This window comes from Sphaerodactylus townsendi, linkage group LG15 (assembly GCF_021028975.2).
Source record: "Sphaerodactylus townsendi isolate TG3544 linkage group LG15, MPM_Stown_v2.3, whole genome shotgun sequence".
NCBI lineage: Eukaryota > Metazoa > Chordata > Lepidosauria > Squamata > Sphaerodactylidae > Sphaerodactylus > Sphaerodactylus townsendi.
In genome coordinates, this window is record NC_059439.1 from 12,536,860 (window position 1) to 12,564,303 (window position 27,444).

The 27,444-nt window shown below is 44.2% G+C and overlaps 1 protein-coding gene across 15 annotated transcripts in view; it reads left to right on the plus strand.

Moving 5' to 3' along the window:
- The window catches only part of SRCIN1 (SRC kinase signaling inhibitor 1), a 400,436-nt gene extending 373,607 nt beyond the window's left edge, over window positions 1-26,829 (plus strand). For 6 of the 15 annotated variants that reach the window (XM_048518254.1, XM_048518251.1, XM_048518247.1 and 3 more), the window contains 6 exons: window positions 1,152-1,259; window positions 4,909-4,992; window positions 5,486-5,533; window positions 6,147-7,400; window positions 17,492-17,632; window positions 20,774-23,095. In XM_048518254.1, coding sequence (XP_048374211.1) covers window positions 1,152-1,259; window positions 4,909-4,992; window positions 5,486-5,533; window positions 6,147-7,400; window positions 17,492-17,632; window positions 20,774-21,205 — 2,067 coding nt within the window. In that variant the 3' untranslated portion in view covers window positions 21,206-23,095. Of the gene's footprint in view, window positions 1-1,151; window positions 1,260-2,678; window positions 4,621-4,908; window positions 4,993-5,485; window positions 5,534-6,146; window positions 7,401-17,491; window positions 17,633-18,499 lie in introns of those variants that run through there. The other 9 variants (XM_048518255.1, XM_048518257.1, XM_048518248.1 and 6 more) reach the window with 9 other exon arrangements.
- Window positions 26,830-27,444: the final 615 nt, after the last annotated feature.

Below are 27,444 nucleotides of genomic sequence, written 5' to 3' on the forward strand. Positions count from 1 at the left end.
TGTCGGCTGATGTTTTTTGCCTGGAAAAGTTTCAGCTGCCAATTCCTACACATTAAGCCTCTTTCAAAGGGAAAGGACATTTTTTTCTCTCCTGGCTTTCATGCAACCCTACTCAATGGCGCTCTGTCTTAGGTATCTCCAGTACTTTAAAAAAAAAAATCTCAGTTAACAAGAAAGTCGTTTCTGTGCTTCAGATCCCAGAGAGCTGCTGGGTTTGATTTGTTCCTGGGCTTTTTTAGGGGCTGGCCACCTGATTTTGTGGTTTTGCAAGCCAATGAAACAAAGTTGCTGGTTTTTATCTTACTTCGTATGATCTTGTTTTAATTATTGGTTGCTGCAAAGCCCTCTGGGGTGAGTGGTGAATAACAATAACAATAAATAGATTCATAGAAGATAAGTGTATCCTACAAGCCAAGATAACTAAATGGAGCTTCCATGTCCAGAGGCAGTACTTAACTGGATGTCAGCTGAATAGGAGGGGAGATCACATCTGAGCTTCTGCTCGTGCCCTGGCTGGGGTTATCTGGATTTGGATGGAAGTGGGAAGCTGGGCTAAATGAACTCTGGGCCTGAACCAACCAAACCATTGTTCAGAATTGTGGATGCTGCAAGGGCTTGTATCTCCAGAAAACCCCACCATAGCTTTTGGGATGCTTTTGAATAATTATAAATGGGCCAAGACCATTTGGTAAGTATGGGTTGGAAATCAAAGGTGTGGATGTGTTTTGTGAGAATAATTTATTTTCCTTTTTCCTCTCCTTAAATTTGCTTTTTCTCAACTGGGAAAGGCTTTCTGCTATAAGCCCTGGAGCAATCCTTTTAGAATATCTCCCGGGGTTGAAAAATAATGTTTATTGTTGTAATGTATAATTGCATTCCTGCTTTTATTGACCACCATTATGAATCAAGTCCATTGCATAGTGTGCAGTATGTTTTACCATTCAAAATATATGTTCTTGTGATTTCATAATGCTGTTTCAAACATTGAGAGACTATCTGACTACAGCCACTTTATGATGGTCTTTTTTAAAAAAAAACCCTCACCACTCCAGTTTTGAGCCGTTAGGCACCCATGCCAGAATTGGTAACCCACAGTATTTTGTTTTTTATCTGTCTACACCCTCCCAAAACCCATGTTCTGACTTCCTCAGGTCTTTCAAAGAAGCTCTTCATTTATTCCTAAGTTCCGTTGCAATCAGCTTGCGCCAACCACAGACACGTGGCCCAATGGGGCCACCGTAACACCCGAAGGATGGAAGGTAACAGCCGTTCCTCAAACGGACCACAATTCCCTTCTTCTCTTCCTCCCCTCCGACTGGCTACCCACTGCTAACAGGACTCCTCTTCTTTTTTCTGCAGCCCCTGTTAAGTCTTCTTTCTCTGTACATTAACCAACTAACGGCTCTTTCACACTTTCCCACATCACCCTGTATGACACCAAGTAGTGTGTGTTGTGTTAAAACCACATGGGACCCAGTGAGCACTGTCCGTGTGGGTCTCTTGCAGAAGGGTGCATTTGAACTGCGGGGCTTCCCCTGGAGAATGCTGAGCAACCTTTGGGCTTGGATAGAATTCAAGGTGTTGGTCACTGTTAGTTGGAACTAGTTCACTCTCTTTCTGTCTGCACTGTGGTTCTGCCTGGACTTACGAATCAAGAGATTCCATGACTGCATGGCATGCCTCACTTTCTCGACAGGGCCTCAGGGCTCTTTCCCACTGCTGATTTCCGAGTGCATGAATCCCAACCTGAGAAATGCCACACAGCTCAGAGAGAGAGAGAACCTCAGTCTGGCATCTGTTCACACAATCTGTTCACAGCCTGCATTACAGTCTTTGGGTTTTTCAATTGTTAGAGGTGTCAAAATATGCTTCCTGGGGCAATTTTGGGAACACTCACTGGGTTCAGTGTGTAATTAAATACGTTTAGGAAGAATATATACTGATTTCTCTATGCTAGCACCACAAGAAGCTGGCCTTAACTAGTGACAGAATATTGGGCTTGCAAAAGCTAAGGGATCTGTGCTCCTGGAGGGTCATAGGAGTTAGAATATACTTCTCCTGGGTAGTTTCCACATGGCAGAATTATACCTGTGTACCACTGGTTTCTTAAAATCCAGGTTTGTTTTATCCTAGTTTTCCTGTTCGCATGGCTGCCCATTTTTTGAAGCAATCCGGTGAAGACCAGGATGAAATGCTCCAATTTGTTTTGCACGAGCCCAGAATTTCTGTATTTACACTGCAAGCGTAACTGAGTATGCCCGGTGTCCTGTGTTCTGATTGGCTGTTGTTTCAGAGTGGCAGCTGCAAGCATATCTGAACAGACCCAGTGTCCCACGTTCTGATTGGCTGTTGTTTCTGAGTGGCAGCTTGAACGAACATCAGGTGGGAAGATCAGGCAGCTGGGCAGGGAAAATAAACTGTTTCTGCTCCCAATTGGTGTGTGTACAATAGCAGGCTCTATCAGGCTCAGCCCACAATTTTTGAAAAGAATCACCAAACTGGCAATTTTTGAAAACTCTGGGATGAGGGAAATATTGCAGGCAAACCCGCTTTAGGACTGGGAACCATGCAAACTTCTTGGCTGCACAGGGATATTTTTCTTGTTCAACCCTGGATATTTTGACTGTGTGGAAATGACCCTGGAGAGTTGTAAGAACTAGCGTATATTTGTTCCTTAGGACTGGCTTTATGGACTTGAAGACTGTGGAATGTGAATGCGAATCAGGCTGAGATGACCTATCCCTCCTCTCCTTGGATTATTATTTTTTCTCTCTTTTCGGCCTTGAGAAGCCAGGACATGGGAACTCATATAAGCCTGCCCAGTCTTTTATTCACTTAATAAAGTATGCAGGTAGAAGCAATTCCAGATAGGGGTGAGCGAACATTTTTTTAACTTGGTAAACACCCTGAATTTTTTGATAAAGGTTTAGGCTTTTCAGGTTCTTTTGGCGATTCAGTAAAAAACCCTAATTCCAGACTGGAAGTCCTGTTCCGACTTCAGTTATTTTCTAGCACAATATTTACCTGCAGGATTTGACCAGTCAATAACAGTGTTACATTTGTTAGGTAGTTCCAGCCAGTGCCTTGCTGCAGTCTGCCATTTGCAGTTTTCAAATCTGTGTGCAGAACTTCCTGACTGCTGTTTGTGCCAGTTCTCAGAATGGAACTATAATTTCCAAAGCACTTTTGCCTGCATTCCAGATGTAACTGCAGATCTTGCACGGCAGACTTGGTTCTTGTTCCTATCCTCCTCTTGAGTTTTTTACCAACGAGTTCAAGTTTCTTTAACTTGCCTAACAATAGTTCCCTTGTTTACCATCACACTTGCCCTCTTTGATTCCTCAGAGGAATTAGATTAATGCTATAACACTTTGCCTCCCACCAGAAAGGGAGGGAAGGTTTTGCAAAACCCGAAGGTCGCCCTGAAAAGTGAAGGCCCTTTTCAGCCAACAGTTTGGAGCAGCTCAGGGTTAGCAGTTTTTGCAAGGAGGCAGTGCTCAGTGTAACACCCGTCTTCCTTCCACTGCCTCCAAATCCTGAAAGCAAACAAACTCCAGCTGAAAGTGTTGTTTGAAAGCCTGCATTTGGACAAAGACTGAAGGATGCAAAATATGCTTAACACACAATTTATTCCTATATCTTGCTTTGCTGTTTCATGAAGCAGAACCCATCCGTCTCCAGCCAATGCACATAGTCCCAACTGTCATAAAAAGGGAATGCTGATGCTCAGGAGTATTAAGCCATCAAAGAGGGGGAACTGGGGAGCCAGCCCTCCTCCCTGCCAGATCTCTAGCTGTTGTACATAACAGCACGTCCTTTGTTACAACCTCTGGGAGTAGAACTGGAGGATCAGCAAGACCCAGATAAAGGCTTGGCTTGAGCACTTCTCGTTTTCAATGCCAGGCTTTGTTGCAGTACAGAGGAGGCTGCCACTGAACATGTCCAGAGTGCCTTGTCTTCCTTTTGTAGAAGAACAAATGATGCAGCAGCTTGCCAGAAGAGAGGAAATGGGTACCTAATGTCCATTTGTCATTTATTTATTTACCTCATTTATGCTTTCCCTGTCTCCCAAGTGGGGACCCAAAGCAGCATCCGTTGCTCTCCTCTCTCTTCCATTTTATCCTCACAACAACTCTGTGAGGTTGGTTAGGCTGAGACTGTAAGACAAGAGCCAAGGTCACTGAGTGAGCTTCCATGGATTTCATTCTGCAGTCCCCCAGATCCTAGCCTGCCACTCTAGCCAGCTCCTTGCCTTAGTGTTAAACTACATCCTTGCATCCCCTGACATAGCCCCCAAAGCTAAGGCCAGTTTAACATCTAAAGTAGCCACTTAAAAATCCCACGCCCAATTAACCTACAGTATACAAATGTTTTATCTTTAACGGTTGTGTATTTAAAAGTTAATGACAATGTTATTGGAAATTGTAATGACTTTTACATTTTTAATAAAATTAAAAAATTAAAATCCCACGCCCAGAGTTGCTGGTGGGTTGTTCTAAGCTGCGTTGCTGTCTTTGCTGTCATCCAAGCCAAAGGGGCTTGGACAGATTTATGGAGGAGAAGTCAATCTATGGCTACCAATCTTGATCTGAGATTGCAAATACCTTAGCAGACCAGGTGCTCGGGAGCAGCAGCAGAAGGCCATTGCTTTCACATCCTGCATGTGAGCTCTCAAAGGTATCTGGTGGGCCACTGCAAGTAGCAGAGTGCTGGACTAGATGGGCTCTGGTCTGATCCAGCAGGCTCTTTCTTATGTTCTTATCCTTTTCCTTTTCCAACTCCCCTTGGGAAGAACCAGGAGAGACATCATTCAGATTCACCTTCTTGCTCTGTTTAGGGCTGGTGATGTTGGGGAGGGGCAGATGGGAGGGTCCCAGTAACCATCACATTGCGCTGTTCCAATATTAGGCATCGCTTCCTGCCAGCCGCCGTGTAGCTAGGGCAAACTTCAGTTCACGCAGCCTTCCACGAGTCCAAGCGTCACGATCCCAGGTAAGCGGGATGGATTCTGTGTCAATGAGCAGGGAACAACCCTTTAGAATTACTGGATGGGGCGGGAGGGGGGGGATCAAGGGTTGGAGCAAACCAGTCATTTCACTTAGGCCCCTTCCGCACATGCAGAATAATGCACTTTCAATCTACTTTCACAATTGTTTGCAAGTGAATTTTGCTATTCCGCACAGTCAAATCCAGCTGCAAAGTGCATTGAAAGTGGATTGAAAGTGCATTATTCTGCATGTGCAGAAGGGGCCTCAGTCTCATAAGAGTCCCCTCCCTATTGTACACTATACACTACAGTATATAGTATATTATAGATAATATTATAGATATATTATATCTATATAATATTATATAGATGATAGATATACTATATATAATATAATACATTATATAGAGATATTATTATAGTCTAGTACATATAATATAGTATATTATAGATCCCCCACAAAGCTCTTTTTGTAGTGACCTAGTCCTTTTTCGCCAGCAGAAACATCGATTGGATCCGATCCTAGTTCTACGGCAGAATTCAAAGGTAGCCAGCGCCATTTCTGAAGCACGTAGTGATTGTGTGGTAACCATGATGCCCCTTCAGATCTCCTTACAAGTCTCTTCTCTTCGTCATATGTGGATGATCACTCACATGGACCTTTGGTCAAATTGTTTTGTGGGGGGGGGCAGCATAAATGGTCACATACATATCAGTAGAGACAGGGCTTGTATCAATATGCCTTGAGGTGGGGCAGTGGCCAGTGCCATGGACTTCTGGTAGGGTCCTCTGCTGCTGTCCACCACCTACATATCTTCTTTGCCACCTGCCTGTACCCCTACACAAACATACACACCACTAACGGGTCCTCCCTTTTCCATTTGAAATTACCAATACCGCCAACTGCGTTGCTAGTGTTTTGTTGGTGATCCACTTTTGAGCCTACCAGTGTCTTCTGTTGTTTTGCCCAAATTCGACCCTTTTTTGAATGGGCCAGTTGTATTGGTCCTTACATGCACATATCTACGGAGGTGCAGGGCATCATGAGATCAAATGAGACATGGTATCAATCCATTCAGGCAGGGGAACCGGTCAACGTGGTGGTACTTATGGTTCCGTTGTCCCCACCACAATAATTCTTGTTTGAATTTTCCTTTAGGAGTCAAGACCCTCAAAGCCACCCCCAGGTAACATTTCCCACCTCCCTCAGACTCTCCTTCCCAAGCAGGTGTCCAGCCTGCCAATTCCAGAACCTCAACCAGAGGCAGGTATGGAAATATGCAGTCTTCAAGCTGATGAGCTCCAAAGCATCAGAGGACAGCCGGGAATCTTTGGATGGACCACAGTAGAAACAGAAGAGAAGCCCAAGAGGGTAGAAGTTTTGTTTGGCGAGCTGGGTGAAAATGACGGGCAGCCAGATCTGTTGGTTTCTGCCTCACCTGCGTTATGCAGTGAGACCTTAATGTGTACACAGCCTCTGCAGAAATGTATAAGAACTCGAGGATCTCTGCCATGCTCTGCAAGCGAGCATCCTTTCCACAGTGATAATGGAACAGAAAAAGGCACAGTGGAGCCTGAAATGATAAGAATGTCACTTGAGGTTATAGCTGGTCAGCTGGACAAAGGTCAGCAGATATCTGAGCAAGGGACCGAGCTAGGAATCCGTTCAGCCGATAATCAGGAAGTTGTGATCCCATCAGAAGTCACATTTGGTTGTGAGACATCTATGGGAAAAGATGAAATACCCACAAGATTGCGTAGCAAAAATAACATGGCAGAACCCAAAAAGGGAGAAGCCAACCAGAGCCTAGAGGAGGTACAGACAGCTTTGAAAGACCCCAGTGATGATAGCACTCAGATGCAAAGAGGTCACCTGTCAAATGTTCCAATGTTAAATTTTCCCTTGCAGAATCAAAGGTCCCCCACGAACAAGGATGTAACCGAGTACAATATGAAATCCAGGCCGAATCCTTTGGAACTGGTTTGTACCCTCTCCACAGAGGACAAGATAAACTTAGAGAAAGAACTAGGAGACCAGCGAAGGGAATGCACATCTCTTGATAACGTGACTTTAAACAGTTATGCCATTTGCAAAGATACCTACCAAAGGCTGGAGAACCTGGAAGAGACCATCAGAGAACTTGAAATGGCTATCAGTGAAATGGGCTTCCATGCACCCACTGAGTTTATGAGTACATTCCCCCAAACAAGATATGCTGACACTGAGAAAGAGGAAAGAAAGGTGGACGCTGGAGATGCCAGATGCGGCTGTGCCACTTTGGTGAATATGGCATTTGACTGCCAGATTTTAATGCCTCAGGAAGCAAGCAGCAACTCACCCAAGTCTTCACCAACCAGTTACATACCATCTCTGCTGCCCAAACCTCAGTTCCTGCTCAGTGACAGTCCACAGGTTCAGTTTTTTTAATAACAAATAATACTCTAGCTGTCCTCTACCTCTAGATTCCTCCTGAAAGTCTTCTCTGCTATCTGTCCTGTCAAGATTTCATCTGCTCTTGAGGTCCCTCTCCAAACCCTGCTCTCACCAGGTGCCATCCTCAAAATCTCCCAAGTATTTCCCAACCCAGAACTGGCAACTCTAGTTCCTTGGCACAAGATATGGTCAAGATTGAGCTGGCTTCTGTTTGCTAAGCCAAATTCTGTGAATTCACAGAATTCACATGAATCCTTCAGGTTCTTGGGTGTACGCTTATTTCTAAATGCGGCAGAGAAAGAGCAGAGACATCTGAACGGTGAAATCCAAAGGGTTGGAAACAACCTATGAGACTGCCTTTCAAGTTTAGATAAGTTTTATGAGCGCTTTGCTAACTTCATGATTTGTTTTAAATAGTTGGGTATTCAGATAAGAGGCAAGTTGGCTGAGAAACCAGACATCTGTTGTTACAAGTGAAGTAGGGACATGCGGTATAATGGCCATCTCAAAGAATGGTCACTTGGAAGGGGAAACTTCATATCAACTTCAACTTCAACAGACCTTTATTAGGCATATCAGTAAAAATAAAACAAAATACAGGACAGAGCAGGTGTTAAAACAGGACATAAAACTGGACAAAGCACGTAAGGTTGGTACAGAAGAGGTGATCAAGCTTCCATTAAGTCTTTGACTTGAGCACTTCTAATAAAAATTCAGTTGTTTTTCCAGTTATCCCATTGGAAACTTCATATCTAGAAAAGAGGCTGCATGCTTAGGGGAGCTGCCTTGGAGAAGGTTAGCAAGCCCCCTAAATAGCTCAGCTTAGCCCAAGATTGTCAGAATCTGGAAGCTAAGTGGGGTTGGCTTACAGGGTTAGATGGGAGACCACCAAGTTGCCTTGCAGTGGAAAGCAGTGGAAAGCAACCTTTGCTCCTCTCTTGTCTCATAAGGGGTTGCCGTGAGTCAGTTGCAACAAGAAGGCACGTTCTTCTTCTAGAGAAAGGCATGGAAGTATCTCTTTTGGAGGTCTGTTGACAATGTCAGAGAAATTCTTCTACCACAGGACAAATGGATTGCTGTAGCCCTGGCAAACTTGATAGTTTTCTTAAAAGCCTACTTTTAAGTCATCCTCTCTCTCTTGGGGAAGTTCTTCCTCCTTGCCTTAAACTTGTAAAACCAAGCTGTAGTCCCCTAGGTACAAAGGAAGAGACCGAACACGAGCTCAAAATCTATCTTCTTTATTATTACTTAAAACAAATTAAGGCCAAGCTTTAACATTGGAAAAAGGACTGGAAATTTCCCCTCTCTTCTAGCCACTCAGTCACATGCTACAGCTTCTGGAACAACAAAACTAAATTGGCTAAGATTTTTTGATAAACCCACCACAACTCATTTCACACAGAGAAGAATAGGATACGAATCAGAGGATTTCCCAATAAAAATCCCTGTACCTAAATATTTAAACTCGAGCAATCCAGTCTAGGTATAGTTTCAAGGTTGTAGGTATGTGTTATCGCACATTGGGAATGCTGATGAAATGATAACCTAGTATTGTGGAGCTCTGTGGTATCCCTGTATTCCATGCACACCACACATTGTGTTCATTTGCAGGCACAGTTGGGTACACATCTGTCTGATGCTCCTATGGTTCTCTGGATCAAGAACCATGTGTTTATCACAAGGGCACAGAAGTGCACAATATGTGTGTCTAGGAGCTGTGTGTCTTCCTCTGAATTAAATCTTAAATGCCTTTCTAACCCTGGAAGCTGTGAATTCACACAGGCCATAGAAAAACTGAGAAGAGAAAACTCTGTGAGCATGTCTCCTCTCAAAAGCAGATACTCGGTTTCTATAAATGGATACCTGTTGGATGATTTGTATTTAATAATGATACCCTTGTGCTTAAATGAGCATGTCGGTGGAAATTCACTTCTTTATTAAGTTTCTTTCATGCTGCCAAAATAAGTAAATTAAAATTGAGGTCATTAGTTTGAGAAGCACTTCTCAAAGCAATTCACATAACTGAGGCTTAAAAACTACAATAACTGCAATCCTCGCAATGATTTCCCACAGCCAGAATTTAATTTTATCCTCTACCACTACCACCTCCACTGCCCCAAATTCTTTAGCCTATAAAAAGCGAGTATCCATCTCTTTAAGCTCGGTGCTGTCTTTCAGCCCGACATTTAATAGCCAAAGGCCCCTTCCACGCATGCAGAATAATGCACTTTCAAACCACTTTCACAACTGTTTGCAAGTGGATTTTGCTATTCCACACAGTGAAATCCAGCTGCAAAGTGCATTGAAAGTGCATTATTCTGCATGTGTGGAAGGGACCAAAGAATACATTTTGTAAGTCTTATATAGAGAAGACAAGATGGCAACAATGTCATATATTTGGGGTGAGATTTCTGAAACTGCACTGTTGTCATCAGTTCCTGTGGGGCAATATGAAAAGCTCCAATGGGGCAATGTGGCTGTCACTTGTGACCGTCCTTTCCCTCCAGTTGATTATCCAAGCTTGCTGTGATGTCATGGAATGTTCATGAATATCCTGACCAGGTTGAGGAAGTGGAGGAGGAAGGATTGGTCATGAGATGTTGGCAATCACAAATCTCTTGCATGGGAAAGCTGATTGACATCAGTGGGATCAGAAGTACATCAGGGCAAGAAATCTCATCCCGATGGCTTCCTCTTTGTGGAACGCCGAGACAGGAGGTTCATCAGGGCAAGATTTCTTGTCCCGATATCCTTCCTCTTGCCCGTTCATGCTTCTTGCTTTCCACGGATAAAGTGAAAACATTTCTGGTGCGACTTTTTGCGCCAGAGCAGGGAGAGAGCAGGAAACAGCTGGCAGTGGGTAATTGGCCACTGAGACCCTGCACAGAATGTAGGGGTGGAATACTTTGGGTAGGAGTTTTAAGAAGCCTCTAAAAGGAAAGAGTACACAACAACATGATTTATATTATTAAGGGGTCAGATTGTCAACAGCAGAAGAAAAATGGTGTAAATTTGAAATACCAGGCTCAAGCAGTAAAGTGAGAATGAGAAGAGCGCAGCAGACAAGCGGGAGAATTTGTAGCGATCAAAAAGGGAAGGTTGAGGAGAAGCAAGATTACATCACGACTGAAATGCAGGCAGCTGGGAGGGTGTGCTGAATGAAAGGCAGAAGCCGCCAGCACAATGGTGTTAGAAGATAGAAGGGAGAAGCGGTCCTGAGCAGCTACATTAAGAACTGGCATCAAAGGCTGAATATGAGAAACAGAAATTCCTACCATTGCAGTAACATAAAATAAAAGCCAAGGCTGCACTAAATTTGCTCCGGTTTCAATTTTCACTCTCGAGACAGCACATTCTGAGAGGTGCGAGGAAGCATTTCCAACCAAATACTTAGCACTGGGGCTCTTTCAAATAAAATGCCACCTGATGCCCTTTTCGTAACCTTCCCCACTTCTCAGGGTTGCCAACCTCCAGGTGGGGCCTGGAGATTTCCCACTATTACAGCTGATCTTCAGACAGTAGTGATCACTTCCTTTCGATAAAATGGCTGTTTTGGAGGGTGGACTCTATGGTATTATATTCTGCAGAGATCCCTCCCAAAACCCCACCCTCCCCAGGCCCTACTTTCAAAATCTCCAGGAATTTCCCAAACCAGAGCTGACAACCCAAACCGGAGCTGAATTTCCCAAACCGAATTTCCCAAACCGGAGCTGAAAACACTTCTGTGTTTTCAATGCAGCTTTCCTAGCTGCTCCTTAATTCTCCATGTGGGATTACATAAATAGGGGATTCCAAACAGTCAGGGATCCCATTGCTCACAGGATGACATCACAGTGCCAGGCAACCAGTTATATTTGGTGATGTGATTGATGGAGCAATCTTAAGCAGGTCTACTTGGCAGTTTTCGTCAATGTGGCTTGGAGCCAGTGTGGTGTAGTGGTTAAGAGCAGGTGCACACTAATCTGGAGAACCTGGTTTGATTCCCTGCTCTGCCACTTGAACTGTGAAGGTTTATCTGGTGAACCAGATTAACTTGTGCATTCCAACTCATGCCAGCTGGGTGACCTTGGGCTAGTCACAGTTCTTCGGAGCTCTCTCAGCCCCACCCACTTCACAGGGTGTCTGTTGTGGGGAGAGGAAGGGAAAGGAGCTTGAGTCTCCTTACAGGAGAGAAAGGGGGGATATAAATCCAAACTCTTCTTCTTACTCACTAGGAAGGGCTGTTATGCTTGCAGCCTATGTTATGGATGGAAAATGCATTTGACCAAGAGAGAGGAAGGACAAGCGAGGAGAATGCAAACCAGTTGGCCCATGTGTTTATTCAGGCCATGCCAAAAATTACTGAAAACTAGGGGAGACTTTTTTGAGAATGCCAAAATGCTCCCTCCCCCAAAAAAACGATTGTTCGATGCTTCTATGTAGCTAGGAAGTAGTTTGCTGAGGAAAATATGACTTCCCTCTAAAATCAGGGTTTCCAGCCTCCAGATGGTGGCTGCAGATTGCTTGGGATTACAACTGATCTCCAGGCAACAGAGATCAAGTCACCTGAAGAAAATGGACTCAATGGTATTCTATCCCACTGAAGCCCCTCCCCCTCACAAACCCTGCCTTTCCCAGGCCCCACCCCCCCAAACCTCCAAGAATTTCTCAACTCAGAGCTGGCAACCTTACTTAGAATTACCATCACTTCTAACTGAGCCTGAAGTGTGAGTTTGTGAATCACGACTCATTTGAAATTCAGACGTAGGCCTAGCCTGGACTAGCTTCCTTTTTCTCAATTTCATTTTAAAGCAAATCGCATGTTGCTTTGTTAACAATACTCCGGTTTACCCACATGAGCAAGTTTTTGAGGTTGAGATTAGCCATCAGCCCAGTGAGGGCATAACAACGCCAAGGTTAAGCACGTTTAATTCACCGATTACAGAGGAGGAATTAATCTCTTGCTTAGCTGCCTCCTGTCAAAGCCCAGAAGACTTTAAAGTGTTTAACTCTGAGTGGGTTGTGCCTTGGGCATTTTCAAATTCTTGCATCAAAAAAAAAGCTGTTGACCAGACCCAGCAAACGTTGCAAGCTTGCGAACCAAATTCCGCACCCAGACCTGTGCTGACCATGGTGCTGAACTCCAGTACCCTGTAAAAATCTAGGGATGGTGCTGGCATAGTTTAGCAGACTGCCATCTTCCCTTCCCTTTCAGCCAAGACACAGATATCTGTCTGGTCCACTGCAAATGTACATTTTCCTTCTGCAATTACTCCTGTTTCTGACTCTCATATCTTCTGTAGCGCAAAGGCTATGTGGAGACAACTAATAAAATCTGCTCTCTCTCGGTAATCTTCTGTTTTCTTTTTCATCTGTGAGCCTCTCAGCCTAGCGACACTGGTTTCTGACTACTTTTCTCATTCAAGTAAGGTAGCAGGTTTCACCTGTGTAGGGGGAAAAGAAAGTTACCTGTACTATATGTGTTATTTTCCCCCACCTGGGGCTACTAGAAGCGGCAGTCATAAGCAGAAAGCACGAGTGGAAGAAAGGTTCCACTCTATGGCTGCCAGTCACCAGGTGATAGCTAGAGATCTCCTGGAATTACACCTGGTTACAAGGTAAAAGAGATCAGATTCCCTGGAGAAAAGGCTGCTTCGAAGGGTGGACTTTATGGCATGCCCCGATGTGTTCTCCTCCCTCTCCAAACCCCACCCTCCCCAAGCCTAGGGTTGCCCAATGTCAGCAGTGGTGCCTGTTCCCTCCTGGCCTCAGACCAAGAGGCACCAAAGGGCTAGAGGGAAATCAATCCAATAGGACTGGGGTGCGACTTCTGACCTTCTCTGTATCAACACCTGTCCTATGTTAATGGGCCTTTTGTTCTCTTTCAATGCGCTTAGTAATGTAGTTATCTAGAGCATCCCTGCTATGGGCTCAGAAAAGGGAGGAGGAAGGTACAGAGACCTGGAAGGAGACTATCGCCATGGCCACACCTCGTTGTTCCCACATTCCTTGAGAAGATGGGAGGAGGGAGAGAGGAGGACACAGCAAGGGATAAATACTACTGCAAAAGCCAGGACTCACAGAACTGGCTTTCTGACTCTCTGTTGCCAACTCAATAAAAAAATTCTGCTGTCAAAATCTAGAGTCCACTTATTGGTCTTTGGTCCAGGACCTAACATCCAGTCCCTTCCCCCAGCCACTGGAGTGAGCTAGGCTGCCAGCTCCAGGGTGGAAAACTCCTGGAGATTTGGTGGTGGACCCTGGGGAAGCCGGGGCATCAGTGGGGGGGTACAAGGCAACAGAATCCACCCTCTAAAGCACACATTTTCTCCAGGGAAACAGATCTCTGTAGTTTGGAGATGAGGTGTAATTTTGGAGGCTCTCCGTGGCCCACCTGGAGGCTGGGAACTCTACCAGGTTCCACCCCCAATTCTGCTGGCATTTCCCAACCTGGCACTAATTCATTCCCTGCGCTAGAACCCCGATCCAAATTACAGCCTACATAGTAGCTTTTTGCATTAGAAATGTTGCGAGATCAAATCACACGTCTTCTGCCTAATGTAGGCATGTAGCCAACTGAACTCCCATTTGGGAAAATGGGCAGGAATTAGCCTGGATTCTGATTGTAGTCCCTCTTACTAAAGCTCAATTCATTTACATGGGTGTGTAACCATAAATCGCATAATTCATGCATTGTTCTGTTCCCCAAGTAAAACAATCTAAAGGTGCCCTGTTCTTGGGTGGAACAGTGTGGGAGACACACAAGTAAGGTGTAACAGTTCAAAAACAAGGTTTATTAGAAGAATTGAGACCCTAACTCCTCCCAGGGTTCAACTAAGATAAAGTACTTGCTTGACTGGAGCAAACGTGAAGCTGTAGACTTTTATTCTTTCTTGACTCCTTTCAAGAAAGTCCACTTGTCTATGCCTTCTGGTTCCTTCAGTCTTTTGTCTGGATGCTACTTTCTGTTGACACCTTAACTTTATGCTCTCTCTATATACCTTGGACATAACAGATATTTCAGCCTTCCAACTACCCTAGGCACCTTAGACTGACTGACTGAGCTAAACAGGGGGATTGCTGGGTAATAACAGGTAGACTGCTAGGGAAATTTCTTAAAGGGACAGGGTCTGACTAAAATTCCCTCCCTTAGAAGACTATACAAGGAACTAAACCCATGCTAGCTATAGGGAAACCAATGCTTAATGAAATAATAAGAGCTTCTCTGGGGGCATAACATCGGTAGGATTCAAATAATTTAACAAATGGTTCCGAAAGAACTCTGTGGTGGGATTACAACCATTCTCTGAACTAGACAAAAATTTAGCTACCGGTTCTACCGAATAGGTGCGGATAGGCTGAATCTCACCACTGATAACATCCATAGTCATATCCAGTTCATCCAGATTCTCAGACAACCACTTTTCACTGGTCTGCTGTTTCAGATACAGACAGGTCATTAATAGCCAGTCATTCATGTTCAGTTAATAACACCATCCGCACATTTTCTTGATCCGTTCCTGAAACATTTTGCCTTGTTCTTGACACAGTCCTTTTACCGGGATGCTTTTGTGCCTTTGAAAAAGATACAGAACGAATGCAATTCAGATGTGTGGAACAGTCAGCCTGACTCAACTAGGCAGTTTCTATGAGGGCCTTCCTTTCCCTCCCCCCCCCCCTTTTTTTTTTTTACAATGTGAATTATTTCCCATGTTTTACTTTCAGGATAGTATTCTACTTCATCCCATTAGTGGATCCTTGCATGAACCAGAGGGGTTTTTCCCCCTGCCTTTCCCACAATACATTGCTTATTAGACATCTTATTGACTGCACTGACTTACGCTGTGTGGTCTGCCTGGCATCTCAGTGAGAAAGGCAGATTATAAATAAAATAAAATAATGTGATCATCAATTCCATAATAATTGAGGCACCCAATGAAGTTGATGGGCAATAGATTCAGGATGGATGAAACGAGGTTCTTGTTTACTCAACGAGTGATTAAATTGTGGAATTCACTGTTGTGAGGACCACAAATATTGATGGCTTTAAGAGGAACTTAGATTTGTAGAAGAGAGGTCCATTAGTGGCTATCAGCCCAGGATGATTGAAGGAAGCCTCCATATAATGTAAAGAAGAGGAGTTGACTTTCATACTCCATTTCTCTACTGTAAGGAGTCTCAAAGCAGCTTACAATCACCTTCCCTACCCTCTCCCCCCCAAAAAACACAATAGACACCTTGAGAGGTAGGTGGGGTTGAGAGAGTTCTGAGAGAACTGGACTGGCCCAAGGTCACCCAGAAGGCTTCATGTGGAGGAACGGGGAATCAAACCCGGTTCACCAGATTAATGTCTGCCGCTCATGTGGAGGAGTCAAACGACTGTCCCTTTCTTCCTTCATCTACTTAGATGAGACATTGGGCAAGCTGTGCCCTCCCCCTCTGAATAGCTGAGTGTGAGCAAATGGAGCAGCCATTTTCTCTTGCTTCTCCAGCAATAATACTGGGCCCAGTATATCCTGCAGGCTCCTAGCCAAATCAGCGGGTATCAGCTAGACGCACTCAACAGCAGAAAATCTGAGAGTTTCCAACCAACCTTACGTCCATCTTGCCAGGATTAGGTTTCAACCTGTTTATCCCTAGCCAGTTAGCAACAGCAGATAGAAAAGTTCAGACCCTCTACAGCAGCATCAGGTGATTTGGATAAGGAAACACAGAGCTTGGTGTCATCAGCAATCAACTCCGAAACCACAGATGATGTCTCCTAACAGCTTTAGGTTTGATGATAGGTGAAGAGAAGTGTGTGTTTGTGTACACCAAAAATAAAAATGCCTCAATTATACCACCGCCTGGTGTCTGAAAAACAGTTTTCAGCCTACATGTTTACGGCACTTCCTACTTGGCAGCACTTCAAGGCTTTTAGAAGATGGCAGGGATCTTTTTCTCATGCCTAGCCTTGGATGTGATCCACTGCTAGATCCTTAGAAGGCTCCTTAGAAAGGGAGCTTTGTAGGCTAACATTACCATCTTGTTTATCCCCTTTTAGACCCATCAGTTCTTCAAAAGGGACACATTTCTAAATGTATTATATTTTTTGAGCTGCCCTTGGAAAAGACATCCCACCCTACCCAGCATAAAATGAAAGAGTCTCACATCAAACAGCACTGAACAAGTGCATGTTTTATTTTGTCAGGTGTAATATTGCTAAAGAGAGACTTGGATCCTATGACTCCATTTGTTGTGTGAATTGCAGTTCCTCGTAATAACATCCAGGTTGCCTTTCATCTGCCCACCTGCGACAGATAGGTGACCTACTTTGAGCCCCCAGTCCACAGGATGAGAGCCAGGGCTTTAGACCTCTTCTTTTTGATAAAAGGTTTATTTGTTTGTTTATAACTATTTGCTAAGTGGTGGGCTGGCAGGGCAAAATTCAAAGTGAACGAACAGAGCAGACTCGGGTGGGAGAGTTGCTTTCAGCACATGGATGGTCCAGGGAAGTACTTGAGTCCACAACTCCACTCTTCTGCGTTTTCTGATCTTTGCCTTCCTGTTTTTAACCCTTCTCTGCCCTTAATTCAACTCTTTATGCCCTCTAATCCTCTCATTTCTTTCCAGAAAGCAGAAGTGAGAAGAGGAGCAACGGTTCATTGTTTTTTAAAGCACACAATTCCAATTCTATGATTATAGAGGGTTCTGCCAACTGCAGTTAACGGCTTTGCTAATATCTCAAAGAGAATCCATAGCTACTGTAATCTCAGTAATCGTAGCCTGCAAGGGATATTTTTGCTTGTCTCTCAGCACTTCTTGTAATTTGCCAAAACTCTGGCATGAGGTAAATTAACCTTTCTCCTCTTCCACAGAAGCCACACAGTGTGTCAACATTCTCTTGCTAACAGACTCACCCCGAGCAGTTAGCATGTTTATGAACATTCCATGACTCCATACCAGTGTTGCTAGTGGGGGTGTGGGGAAGTGTGTCCAAGCAGGCCAGCAAATAATAGGTGACAGAAGGTTCTGTGATCTCATAGCAACTCAGCCAATAGCAAATTCTTGGCCTTAAGCAATGTCATCCTCTCTTTTGTTTCCTTCTCCAGAGCGGCAGTGGCGTCTCCATCCCAGCCATGAAGATGGTCAACCCAGCATCGCGGCTGAAGCAAACGCAGCAGGGCAGCCCAGACAAAAGCAAACATATAAAGCAACGCATGGAATACATGCGCATCCAGGGACAGCAACAGGTAGTTTATCTCTAGGCAGCTGCACTGCATGGGAGTTCTGGGGGGTGGAGCCAGATTGAGTCTGTATTTGTATTTGGAGAAGGACCAATTGGTGGAGGGGGGGTGAAAGAGAGAGATGGGGAAAATATTTGCATTGCACTGGTGACAGTTGAACTAGAGAAGAGAGATGAGGAGAACTCCTGTCCATGGGTATAGATCAGCCAAACACATATTTGACATGTGTGTTGCTAGGTGAGAACAGAGACAGGTTCTCCCACAAACCGCCCTTAGCTGCCCTCTATCTGCTATACTTGACCAAAGTGCCATGCATGTATAACTTCCTAAAGAACCTCACACCTTTCCAGATTCCTTGGAATCCACCACTCTGGCAATTAAAAGACTCTTCCCCCAACTTTTCTGGCCCGGTTATGACCATAAAACAGAAAGCATTTGCATATTTGCCTTAGAGGTTTGTTTTGTTTGGGATAGGTGGGTAGATTTCATATCCCCTGCCTGCTATGGGAGAAAGTGTGTACATTTAAATACATTATCAAGTATATGAGCAGAGACCCTTTTGCCAGCCCAAGAAAAGGGGTGATGGGCATTCAATGTCATATGATCGAATCCATGCTCACTCCCCATTTCACCATACTTCCATGAGTGTGTGCCTCAAAGTCTCCCTGCCCACGGCATACATGGGGAAGCACTGCATGTTCTGCAGATACAAAGACAGGTACAGGATGTATTGTGGGAAAGAGAAGAAAAATACATTGACTCCCTTAAACTCTTTAGAATGGGTAAGGCTTGGAAACACAGTAAAACCATAAGAAGCCTGCTAAGGAGTTACAAGGGTTTTTGATGCACACGCGCAGCCCTTTGTATCCACAGAGTTGCTCGCTCCATTGAAAACAACACAGCTGCTGCGCATGGAGGACCTCGGGTACACCACAGGAACATACATGAGGCTCTGCATGTATGGTCCATGTATGACCATGTCCTGGTCACCCTGCCTTAGCAATGCTGACTTTCAAAGGGGTGACCAGGAAAAGGAGTGACCAGGAAAGAAGAATTGTCCCGATGTCAGTTCCTAGCATATCCAATTGTAGGGTTGGGGGATAAAAGAGGCCCGGTGGCACAGAGAAATGACAGGTCTTTACAACTGTGTAGTGATATTTTTTTGCCTGGAAAATGAAAAGTAACTGAGAGACACCCAGTAACTATTTTAGAAAAATATCTTCTCTTTTTCCACAGCATGGTGTTGAGCTATTATTTAGCCATTTGCATCAATCTAGTATGTAATAATAATAATAATAACAACAACAATAATAACAATATTAGGAATCGTTTTATACAGTTGAATAAATATATGCAAGGGGGGAGAGAGAGAAATTACAAGAATTGCTGCTGCAGTTCAAAAGTCAATGTCTCTTAAGGGAGGAGCTATGTCTTAGGGACAGGTTACTTGCCTCGTGTGCAGAATATCCTAGGTTTACTCCCTGCCACCTGCATTTAAAGCACGGGTCCCCACATGGTGTCTGTGGGCACCATGGCACCCACAAACACCTTGTTGGGTGCCTACCTAGTGTTTTTAGGAAGTAGGAGACCAGGTAGGGCTTTTGTCCAGCACAACTTCTGATTGGCTATGCAGTTTTTTTAAAAAAATGTTGCTTTGGCGACAGCAGCTGCCACTACAGCGCAAGGATCTGTGTTACTGAAGTTATACTGCGGCAATCCTTTTGTGGATAGTTCTGCCTCCTATGGCAGCCATTTTGTGGCAGCTATTTTGTTGCTGCACTCACTGTGCCATGTCAGAATTCCAAATGTGCCCGCAGGTTCAAAAAGGTTATGGATCCCTGATTTAAGAGGTTGCAGGGGATGGGAAAAGGCCACACTTGAGGCTCCATCTACACATTACACAGTCCTCGTATGAGGACTTTGCATCACACATGCAACGGGAGTTTTGTGCCTTCCAGATGTGCACCAGCTGTGTTCGTGACCAAAGCAGGCAGGGAGAAGTCACTTTAGCCTTTCCCCCTGCTGCTGTTTTTGTGTCCGCAACTGCCCCATGGAGCTCCTGTTGTCTCTGCTATGAAACTTATGTGTCGCCATGTAAGTAATGTGATTTTTACTTGTGAGGCGAAGTTCTTGTGTTGCTCCTCAAGGAATTGGTAATGTATAGATGGAACCTCAACACTACTACTCCCACGGGGAGTAAAGTGTTTGGGGGATGAGTGAACCTGTCCTCACTGACAGGGATGCTCTCTCCGGCTTTACTCTCCGTCTCAAAACAGACATCTGTGTTAACTGAACAACCGCGAAAATATGTAAGCTCAACTTAAATCAGTGGGAGTTGTTCAGGACCATCTTAAGTAGGGACGGCCAAACACCCGTCAGTTTGGCTCATGTTCTGTTATTTAGTTGCAGAGACCTGATTTTTCAACAGTTTGACAGTGCACCAATCTCTCTCAGTATCTGGCAATTTGTTTCATTGTATTCCTTACCTACCACGCAGTACGAATCTGAAACATTGTTCAACCACACCAAATTCAATTAGTAAAATGTGCAGAATTTCCTGGAGGATGTAATTCTTGAATATTTCGCTACAATTGTTGTATATTTGCAATATTAGTTATCCGTTTATTGTTATTATTACTGTTGTTGTTATTATTATTATGTTAAGCATGTTCTGATGAATTCTGCAGGAGCGACCAATCCCAGAGGAATAACTGTGGCTGCTGCAGCCAAAGCAACAGAGGGCCCCACGGCCCCTTAAATACAGTCAGGCATGAAGTTTTTGATGGCTGGAGCTCATTTCTTGTCCCTCTAGTCCACAAAAACGTTCGCCACAGTTAATCTGAGAGTGAAAATGAGTTATTTTGTTTTATGACTGATAGCACTTTGGGATGTGCCCAATCCTGACTCCAACAGTTTTTTTTAAATGTCACTTTAGAACAGTAGATGCAGAAGTAAATGCAAACTTATGTTGGAGTGGGGATCCCTGTCCCCCCTTGTGGGAGAGATGGAAACTTTTTTCACATTCCTGTCCCCGCTCCCTGCCCTTCAGAAGGCCTCCATGCATTAGCATTGGTTGAAGTCTTAATGGTTAGGCACGTGCAGTTCAGCTGGGTTCACACGCTTCTGTGTTCTTGCTGACGCTAACAGTGTGCCCAGTGGCTGGCCAACTTTCTGAGGCCACAAAGCAAGGTAACAACAACTTCTCTTCCTGTTCCTGCTCCCCTCCCCCACCTTTGTTCCCTGAGACTTGACCTTCCCTTCCCTTCTACAAACCCTGTTACTTATCCCTGTTCTGGCACATTTGGTATGCTAGTTCATTTCCCAGAAGTCCTTGCACCCCTGGCTTTTATTTTTTTGTCATGCCAGAATTGTTTAGTGAATGGCAAAGACCATGGATGCTCCCCTACAAATCTGTGTCTCCAAGCTGTTCACAAGACCTGTAGTTTTGCTCATTTTGCCATACACATGTACACAAATTACAGGGGGGGGGGCTTCCCTCAAAGGTTGGGGGCACCTGTTGGAGGAGTTTGTCCCCACCTTCTGCGGCTTTTTCAATGCGTTTTGGAAAATGGTTTGTGAGCAAAACTGAAAAACGTTCAACTTCGGTTTCTCTTGCACAGTTCCTTTTCCCCACGTACTTGAACTCTAACCAAAGTCTGAACCCCTTTGCCATAACGCACAGGTGCTGTTTCCCTAAATTTCATCCATGGAACATTTGCCAAGAGGATATCTCCTGTGTGGCTCCTTTCATGCCGTGGTTTCGTAACAACTTTGCACTTGAATGCAAAGCTGCCCTGTGAGATCTCTCTCCAACGTCTCTGAACTAGAGCAAAAGAAGAGATCCAAATGGCAGATCGGCTGGGGTGATTTGCACCAGTGGAGATTCCACAGGTGTGAAAGATTTCTATAGGTTGTGGTATGAGGTAGTTTTCACCCTTTCCCTTTGGTTCCTTTTTTCATTAAAATGGCAACAGCGGAAGACATTGATACCAATTGGCGTTTTTGAAACCTAGAGTAAACACACTAGTGGCCAATTCTGACATAAATGTTTCCCTTCACTATGGAGTATCCTTGGAGGAACGGGCATGAAAGATTTGGGAAGATCATTAAGAGCAAGTTGACTATCTACTAGTTGGGTTGGTTTGAGTGGACCTCCCTAAAGTCACTTCTGGCCATGAATCCAGTGTTGTCTATCTTTAGAGCTGGATGTGGGTGACTATTTGATAAGGATTTCTTATCAAATAGTGGCACTGGATTACCAGTTAGCTCCCTTTCCACTCATTGGTCTTCAGTTTCCTAACAGATAAAACTTTAGAGTTGAAGAGCAACCATCAGACCACCAGATTTCGGCCTGTTCTTGCTCGTGGATCTTTCATGTAAAATCCACAAGGATTTTCCATTGCAAGCCCACAGTATATATACCATGGTATTTTTTATGTGTATTGTCTCATGAGGGGGAAAAAATATGTCTGAAGCAGCCCCTAGGTAGGACATTTTTTTTAAATGTCCATTGGTAAGATCTTTCTCCAAAGTTCTCTCAAAATTCAACGCTAGGAGGGGAAAGCTTGCTTGGAGCATTGATTCGATTTTGTTCTCACAAGTTTTTATCACCTCTCTTCCCATCTATCGGTAACTATGATTCAAGAACTGTTGCCATTTTAAATTTTAAAAAATAGTTCCCTCCCTCTGTACCCAACCCAATCTGACACCACCGATGTCAAACAAGATGGCAGCCATTGATCTCCCCAGCCACAAGCAACAATCCCTTTTGGGCTACCTGTGTCAAACAGCACCTCTGCTATTACCTGCATTCTGTCCCTTCCACCAACCATACTCAGATTCCCCCCTGCTCACCTCAGCGAAATGAATCTTGTTGTTTTAACATGGTGTCCATGGCCACACACTAACATTTCAATTCTTGTCCCTCCTGCTTCCCTTGCCCTGCCCTTCCTTCCTTCCATTGCCTGCCTACACATTTGTCCAACTGCCCCTCTGTCTTTTTTTCATCTTCTTTTGCCCCTTTTGCTCCCACTGAAAAAAAAACGACTCCTTCCTTGTGTCCAGTAAAACCAGGTCATCTTGTGCTCCATTTTGTTTTTAATTTCTTTCTTGTCAAATGGACCTTTTTGCCTCAGGCCTCACCAATGCTACTGCTTCGAATAGATATTTTCCTAGCTAGCCCTCCATGCTGTCTCTTCTTCTGTCTTTTCTTCTCTTTCTCTCTTTCTTTCTCTCCTTTGAGAAGAAAATGTTTGGTTTCTCCCTCGCCATTCTCCTTTTCCTCCTTCCTCCTTCTTCTTTTCCCTGAATCTTGCTTTTCTTTCTAGGCCGCTAGATCAACCAAGGATCCTAGCATGATGAATGAGACTTCAAGCCCGGTCTCAGAAAAACCTACTTCGGGCAGGACCTCCATCCCAGTACTGACTTCCTTTGGGTCACGGAACTCCTCCATTTCATTCTAAAAGCTCTTTTGCTCATTTGGTTGTTTTACCACAACTGGGGGACTGGGGAGGGCTTGCCGCCATCTTTCTGCTTTTCTCATCCCCAGATCTTACTGAGGCATCTAGAAAAGTCCCTCCCCTTAGACTTTCTAAGCTTCCCTCAGAATGGCCAACCTGTGGCCTCATGACCTTCTCCAAAATGGCTGCCCTACAGACTCTCTTTCAGCTCCCCTGGGAAAGGTCACTTTCTGTATCAAAATGTGCTCCAAAGTGACCCGTTTACTGTCTCACATCCTTCTTCTGAAAATGACTGTACTGGTTTGTTCTTTTCCCACACTAAAATGTGGCTGGCACTCAGCTTTCTCTTTCTTCCTGAAGCCTTAGACCTCCCCAACCTCTCCTCTTTCCCTCCCCCATCCCAACCTTTGTTTTCTACTCTGGAAATTTTATGTTGTTTGTGTATAATGAACACCACGAACTTTGCCACTTTCAAAGACTTCAAGCAAGAAGGATGTTGGACAGCTCTGGGCTTCACTGTTCTCTGCAGGGGCTGAGAGAGGGGAATGGGATCCTTGGCGGAAGCATCTAGAAAGGGGAGGGGAGAAATGGTTTCTGAAGACGCCTCAGAACCCATGGACATTTGCTGCTATCCATCTTTCCTTACATTTAAAAAAATAGTTGTAATTAATTGATTAATGTGGATCCTTGTAGGTGTGTGCCGAGTCATTCATGAATCGATAGTGTTTTGACTTTGGGGCATGTGTGTGCTTCCATTTTGTGGGTTCTGTAGTTTACTTGCTGTATCAAAGACTGTTTTGAAACGGGGAGTATTGTTTGCAGGTGTGTGTATCACAAGTTGATATATCTGTTTCTTTTTCTTCCAAGTCATTGGATTGAATTTGGAAGAAGAGCAAAGACTTGAAAAAAGCACTGAATTTTAAGCCTGTAATTAATGCCCCCCTCCCCCCCATCTTCTCAACCTTGCAGAAGCAACCAACTGTTATGAAAGGGGGGAAAGAGACTGTTACGAAAAGGGACGCAACCAAAGTAGGTAGCAGAAAGTTGATATGAATGATACTGAGAACAGGGTCTGGGAAAAGAAAGTCATGCTTCCTATGAAATGAATCCGCATAATGTAGCACTTTAAATGTCCATTCAGTTACCGTATACGTGGGAGGGAGCCCTCAAAATATGTGGAATACCAAATAGGAGGCAAAAGTCAGGGAGATGAGGGCATCAGGGTATCAAAGAAGTTGAGTGATAAGGGAAAGGGAGGATTTGCAGAGGACTGGTGGACGTGGAGTTCTACCATGACTAGGGAGATTTCAGTGGGAGGGTGGTGGTTCAGGTCACAAAGAGGTGAGTCTTCTTTGTTCTGTAACTATGAGTTGAGGTTCCTTGAAAAATGGAAGGTGAGTCCTCAAATGGGAAGAAATTATGTGAAGTTAAGATTGTTGGCATTGTAGGAATTCCATCCAATACTATGGTAACCTCAGCTCTAGGAGAAAAGACTAGGATAATGGAATGAAGCCAAGAATTAATGGGACTAGCCCATTGTATTTTGTCTTGGAGACGTGGATGAAGTGGATCCAACTGGCTGGCTTTTCAGTGGAGTGATCAGCTCAGAATTGCCACCACTTGCCAAGAAACTTTGGACTTGAATGGAAAATTGAACTTTGGTTCACCAGTGGATTGAGTTCACTTTCCTTCATGACCAGTGGGATGAGGAAACTGTGATAGTTTCCACCAAGATTCTGCGTGGAATTTTGGTTGCAGAAAGCACAGAAGGAATTTTTTAAAATAAATAAATATAGCACAGATAGGAAAATATGGTGAGAAAGAATGTTAGATGTTGAAGAGAGAGAGCTCTGGAAACACCATCGTACTGAGCAAGCAAGGCAGGAAACAGATTGCATTTGTGGGTGATTTCTTCAAATAAAAGTACAATAGGTATGTGTGTATGTGACAGAATGGCAGGCTAGAAACAGAAGGGTGGGGTGTTTTTTGAGGAGCGATTGAAAAACACAGTCTGGGGCACGTGTGTTTTCTGTGCGAACTCAGTTCTAAAGAAAAGGAAGTGCTCCCTTTCCCTCTCAGGAAAGGTGATAGCATCTGAGATCTTGTGGTTCTTTCGGCAGAACTTGCGCAGGAGAAATTCCTCTGGGGTTCTACCCTAAAATGTTAAGCACAGACAATAACTTCAGAAATACCTTATATGATGCGTGTGCACATACAAGGATGCGCATTGACATGTATAGCAAAATGGCGCTTGATTGTAAAAAAAAATACAAAGATATGAAGAGTCTGTATGCAACATAATACAATATGTAAGCACTCCGTGTTTGGTTGACTAGCTCGTCCTTTTTAATTTAATTATATTCTAAAAATTTTGGTGGGGATGGAGCGTGGGAGTTTTGATTTTTTTTATGGGTTTTCGTCTTCTTTTTTGTAAATCAATCATTTTTGTATAAAAAATTTTAAGAGAGCCTTTTTTTGAATAACAAAGTTTTAAAAAAAAGTTTTAAAAAATTAAATATGTTAACAACAACAACAACAGTCCGTAATGCAATTTCTTGGGATTGCACAAAACGAAAAAAAGAAAAATGAAACACACACAAAAAAAGCAACCTCTTTACATTTAAGTGAAGTGTCTTAACATTTTATATATTTGTTTTAAGAAATATATTTACATATTATATATATATAATATACGTAATATAAATATATATATATAAATACTGGAAAAAAAAGAAAATGAAACTCTCGTTGTGTCTAGTATATTTAGAGGGGGGAGGGAAGAACGGTGTGTGTTTTTTCTTCCTGGATCAAATTATATATGTAGCTCTTTGTGCTTTAGAAACTGTCAAGGGGGATGGGGGTGGTCATGCGAGTAGAGCTAGAGGGGTAGGATCCTTGGAGGAAACCCTCCCGCGCAAACCCCACTGGAATGAGAATGGCACAAGAGCACAGTGGTGTTCTTCCTCTGGGGCATGTGTGGGACATCATTCCCCGCGGGTTTGTCTTTGTAAGCATTTAACCCTTCTGCTGAGCTGACATTCCATCTCTGACTCTCCATGTTTGTTTCAATATTGTCTACCCCTTTCATACTCCTTTCCCCGTTTTTCCCCACCACGTTTTTCTTCTTTCTTACACTTTTTTTCTGTTTGGTGGCAGAAAGGACGGCCCGAGAAGACAGCAGCGGGTGGGATTTTGAGCCGACAGTGAGCTGAGAAGGCTCCTCTAACTTTAGCCCGTTCACTCGTGATTCCGGAATATGTCAGTGCACCCAATCAGAAAATTTTTTAGAAAAGGTTTCCAAGTGTGTGTAAGAGACTTTGTTCACACAAAATGGCAACTCTATGTATTGAGAGGATCATGCGTAAAGCAATCCCCCAATATGCAGTGTAGGAATACCAAAAATGAACTCCTGAACAGGGCTCTCTGATCTTTGTCGTGGCTTTGGCCTCCAAAGGAGTCTTGGGAGGGAAGGGACTGAGGGAAAGAATTGCCAACAGCAGCAATCTCAGGAAACCTAGGGGTCCCAGAGCTCTTTGGAGGAAGCCTCAGCCAGCAAAGCAGATTACAACTGTCCGTTCCAAACTCACTTGCAGTGTCTCATCTGCATTGTTTGCACATCCCTGAATTTATGGCCGAGGCCACCGAACGGAGCTGCCTCTGGGTTCGTTTTGTTTACTCACCTCTCTTCCCTGCACACCTCTAGACGGCTGGAGGGACATGCCCATGCTGCCCTTCGATCTGGTCGGAGGGCAGTGTGGGTGTGTCCCTCCAGCCATCCAGAGCTGCGCAGGGAAGAGATGTGAGTAAACTTCAGAACACCACGTTTCTGGAGACCAAAAGTGGTGCCCTCACGCGTTTACGCAGTTTGCACCAGCTAAGCCAATGGGAAGACGCTCACTTTGAAAAAACCTCAAACTCCGCTTAGAACGAGGTTCAAAAGCAGTGTCTTTGTGCCGCTTGGGGAGCGTGAGCACGGTGCTGCTGCATCGCTGTGCGAACAGCGCCCTGGGGAAGGTGTGTTTACCATCCCTAGGGCGTTGTTGTTGGGCTGTGCGGAAACAGCACATAGATTTTATAAAGCACACAGTAAGCACTTGATGTGATCACATCTAGAGTTCTTTCTTTTCCTTGGGGGGGGGGGTTAGTTAATGTGTATTTGTGCTGATTTGTTGAAAGGACAGAGGTACAAACTAAAAACTGGATTATTGAGCAGTCATCTGGGTGAAGCCCATAATTTTTTTTAAAAAAAACCAGCCCAAATGGTGGATCACTAATCCTGTGGTGCAACTCAAGAAACAAGGCTTGGAAGCCTTCAAATTCAGGAAGAAATAATAATAGGGGAGTGCCAGCATGGTATAA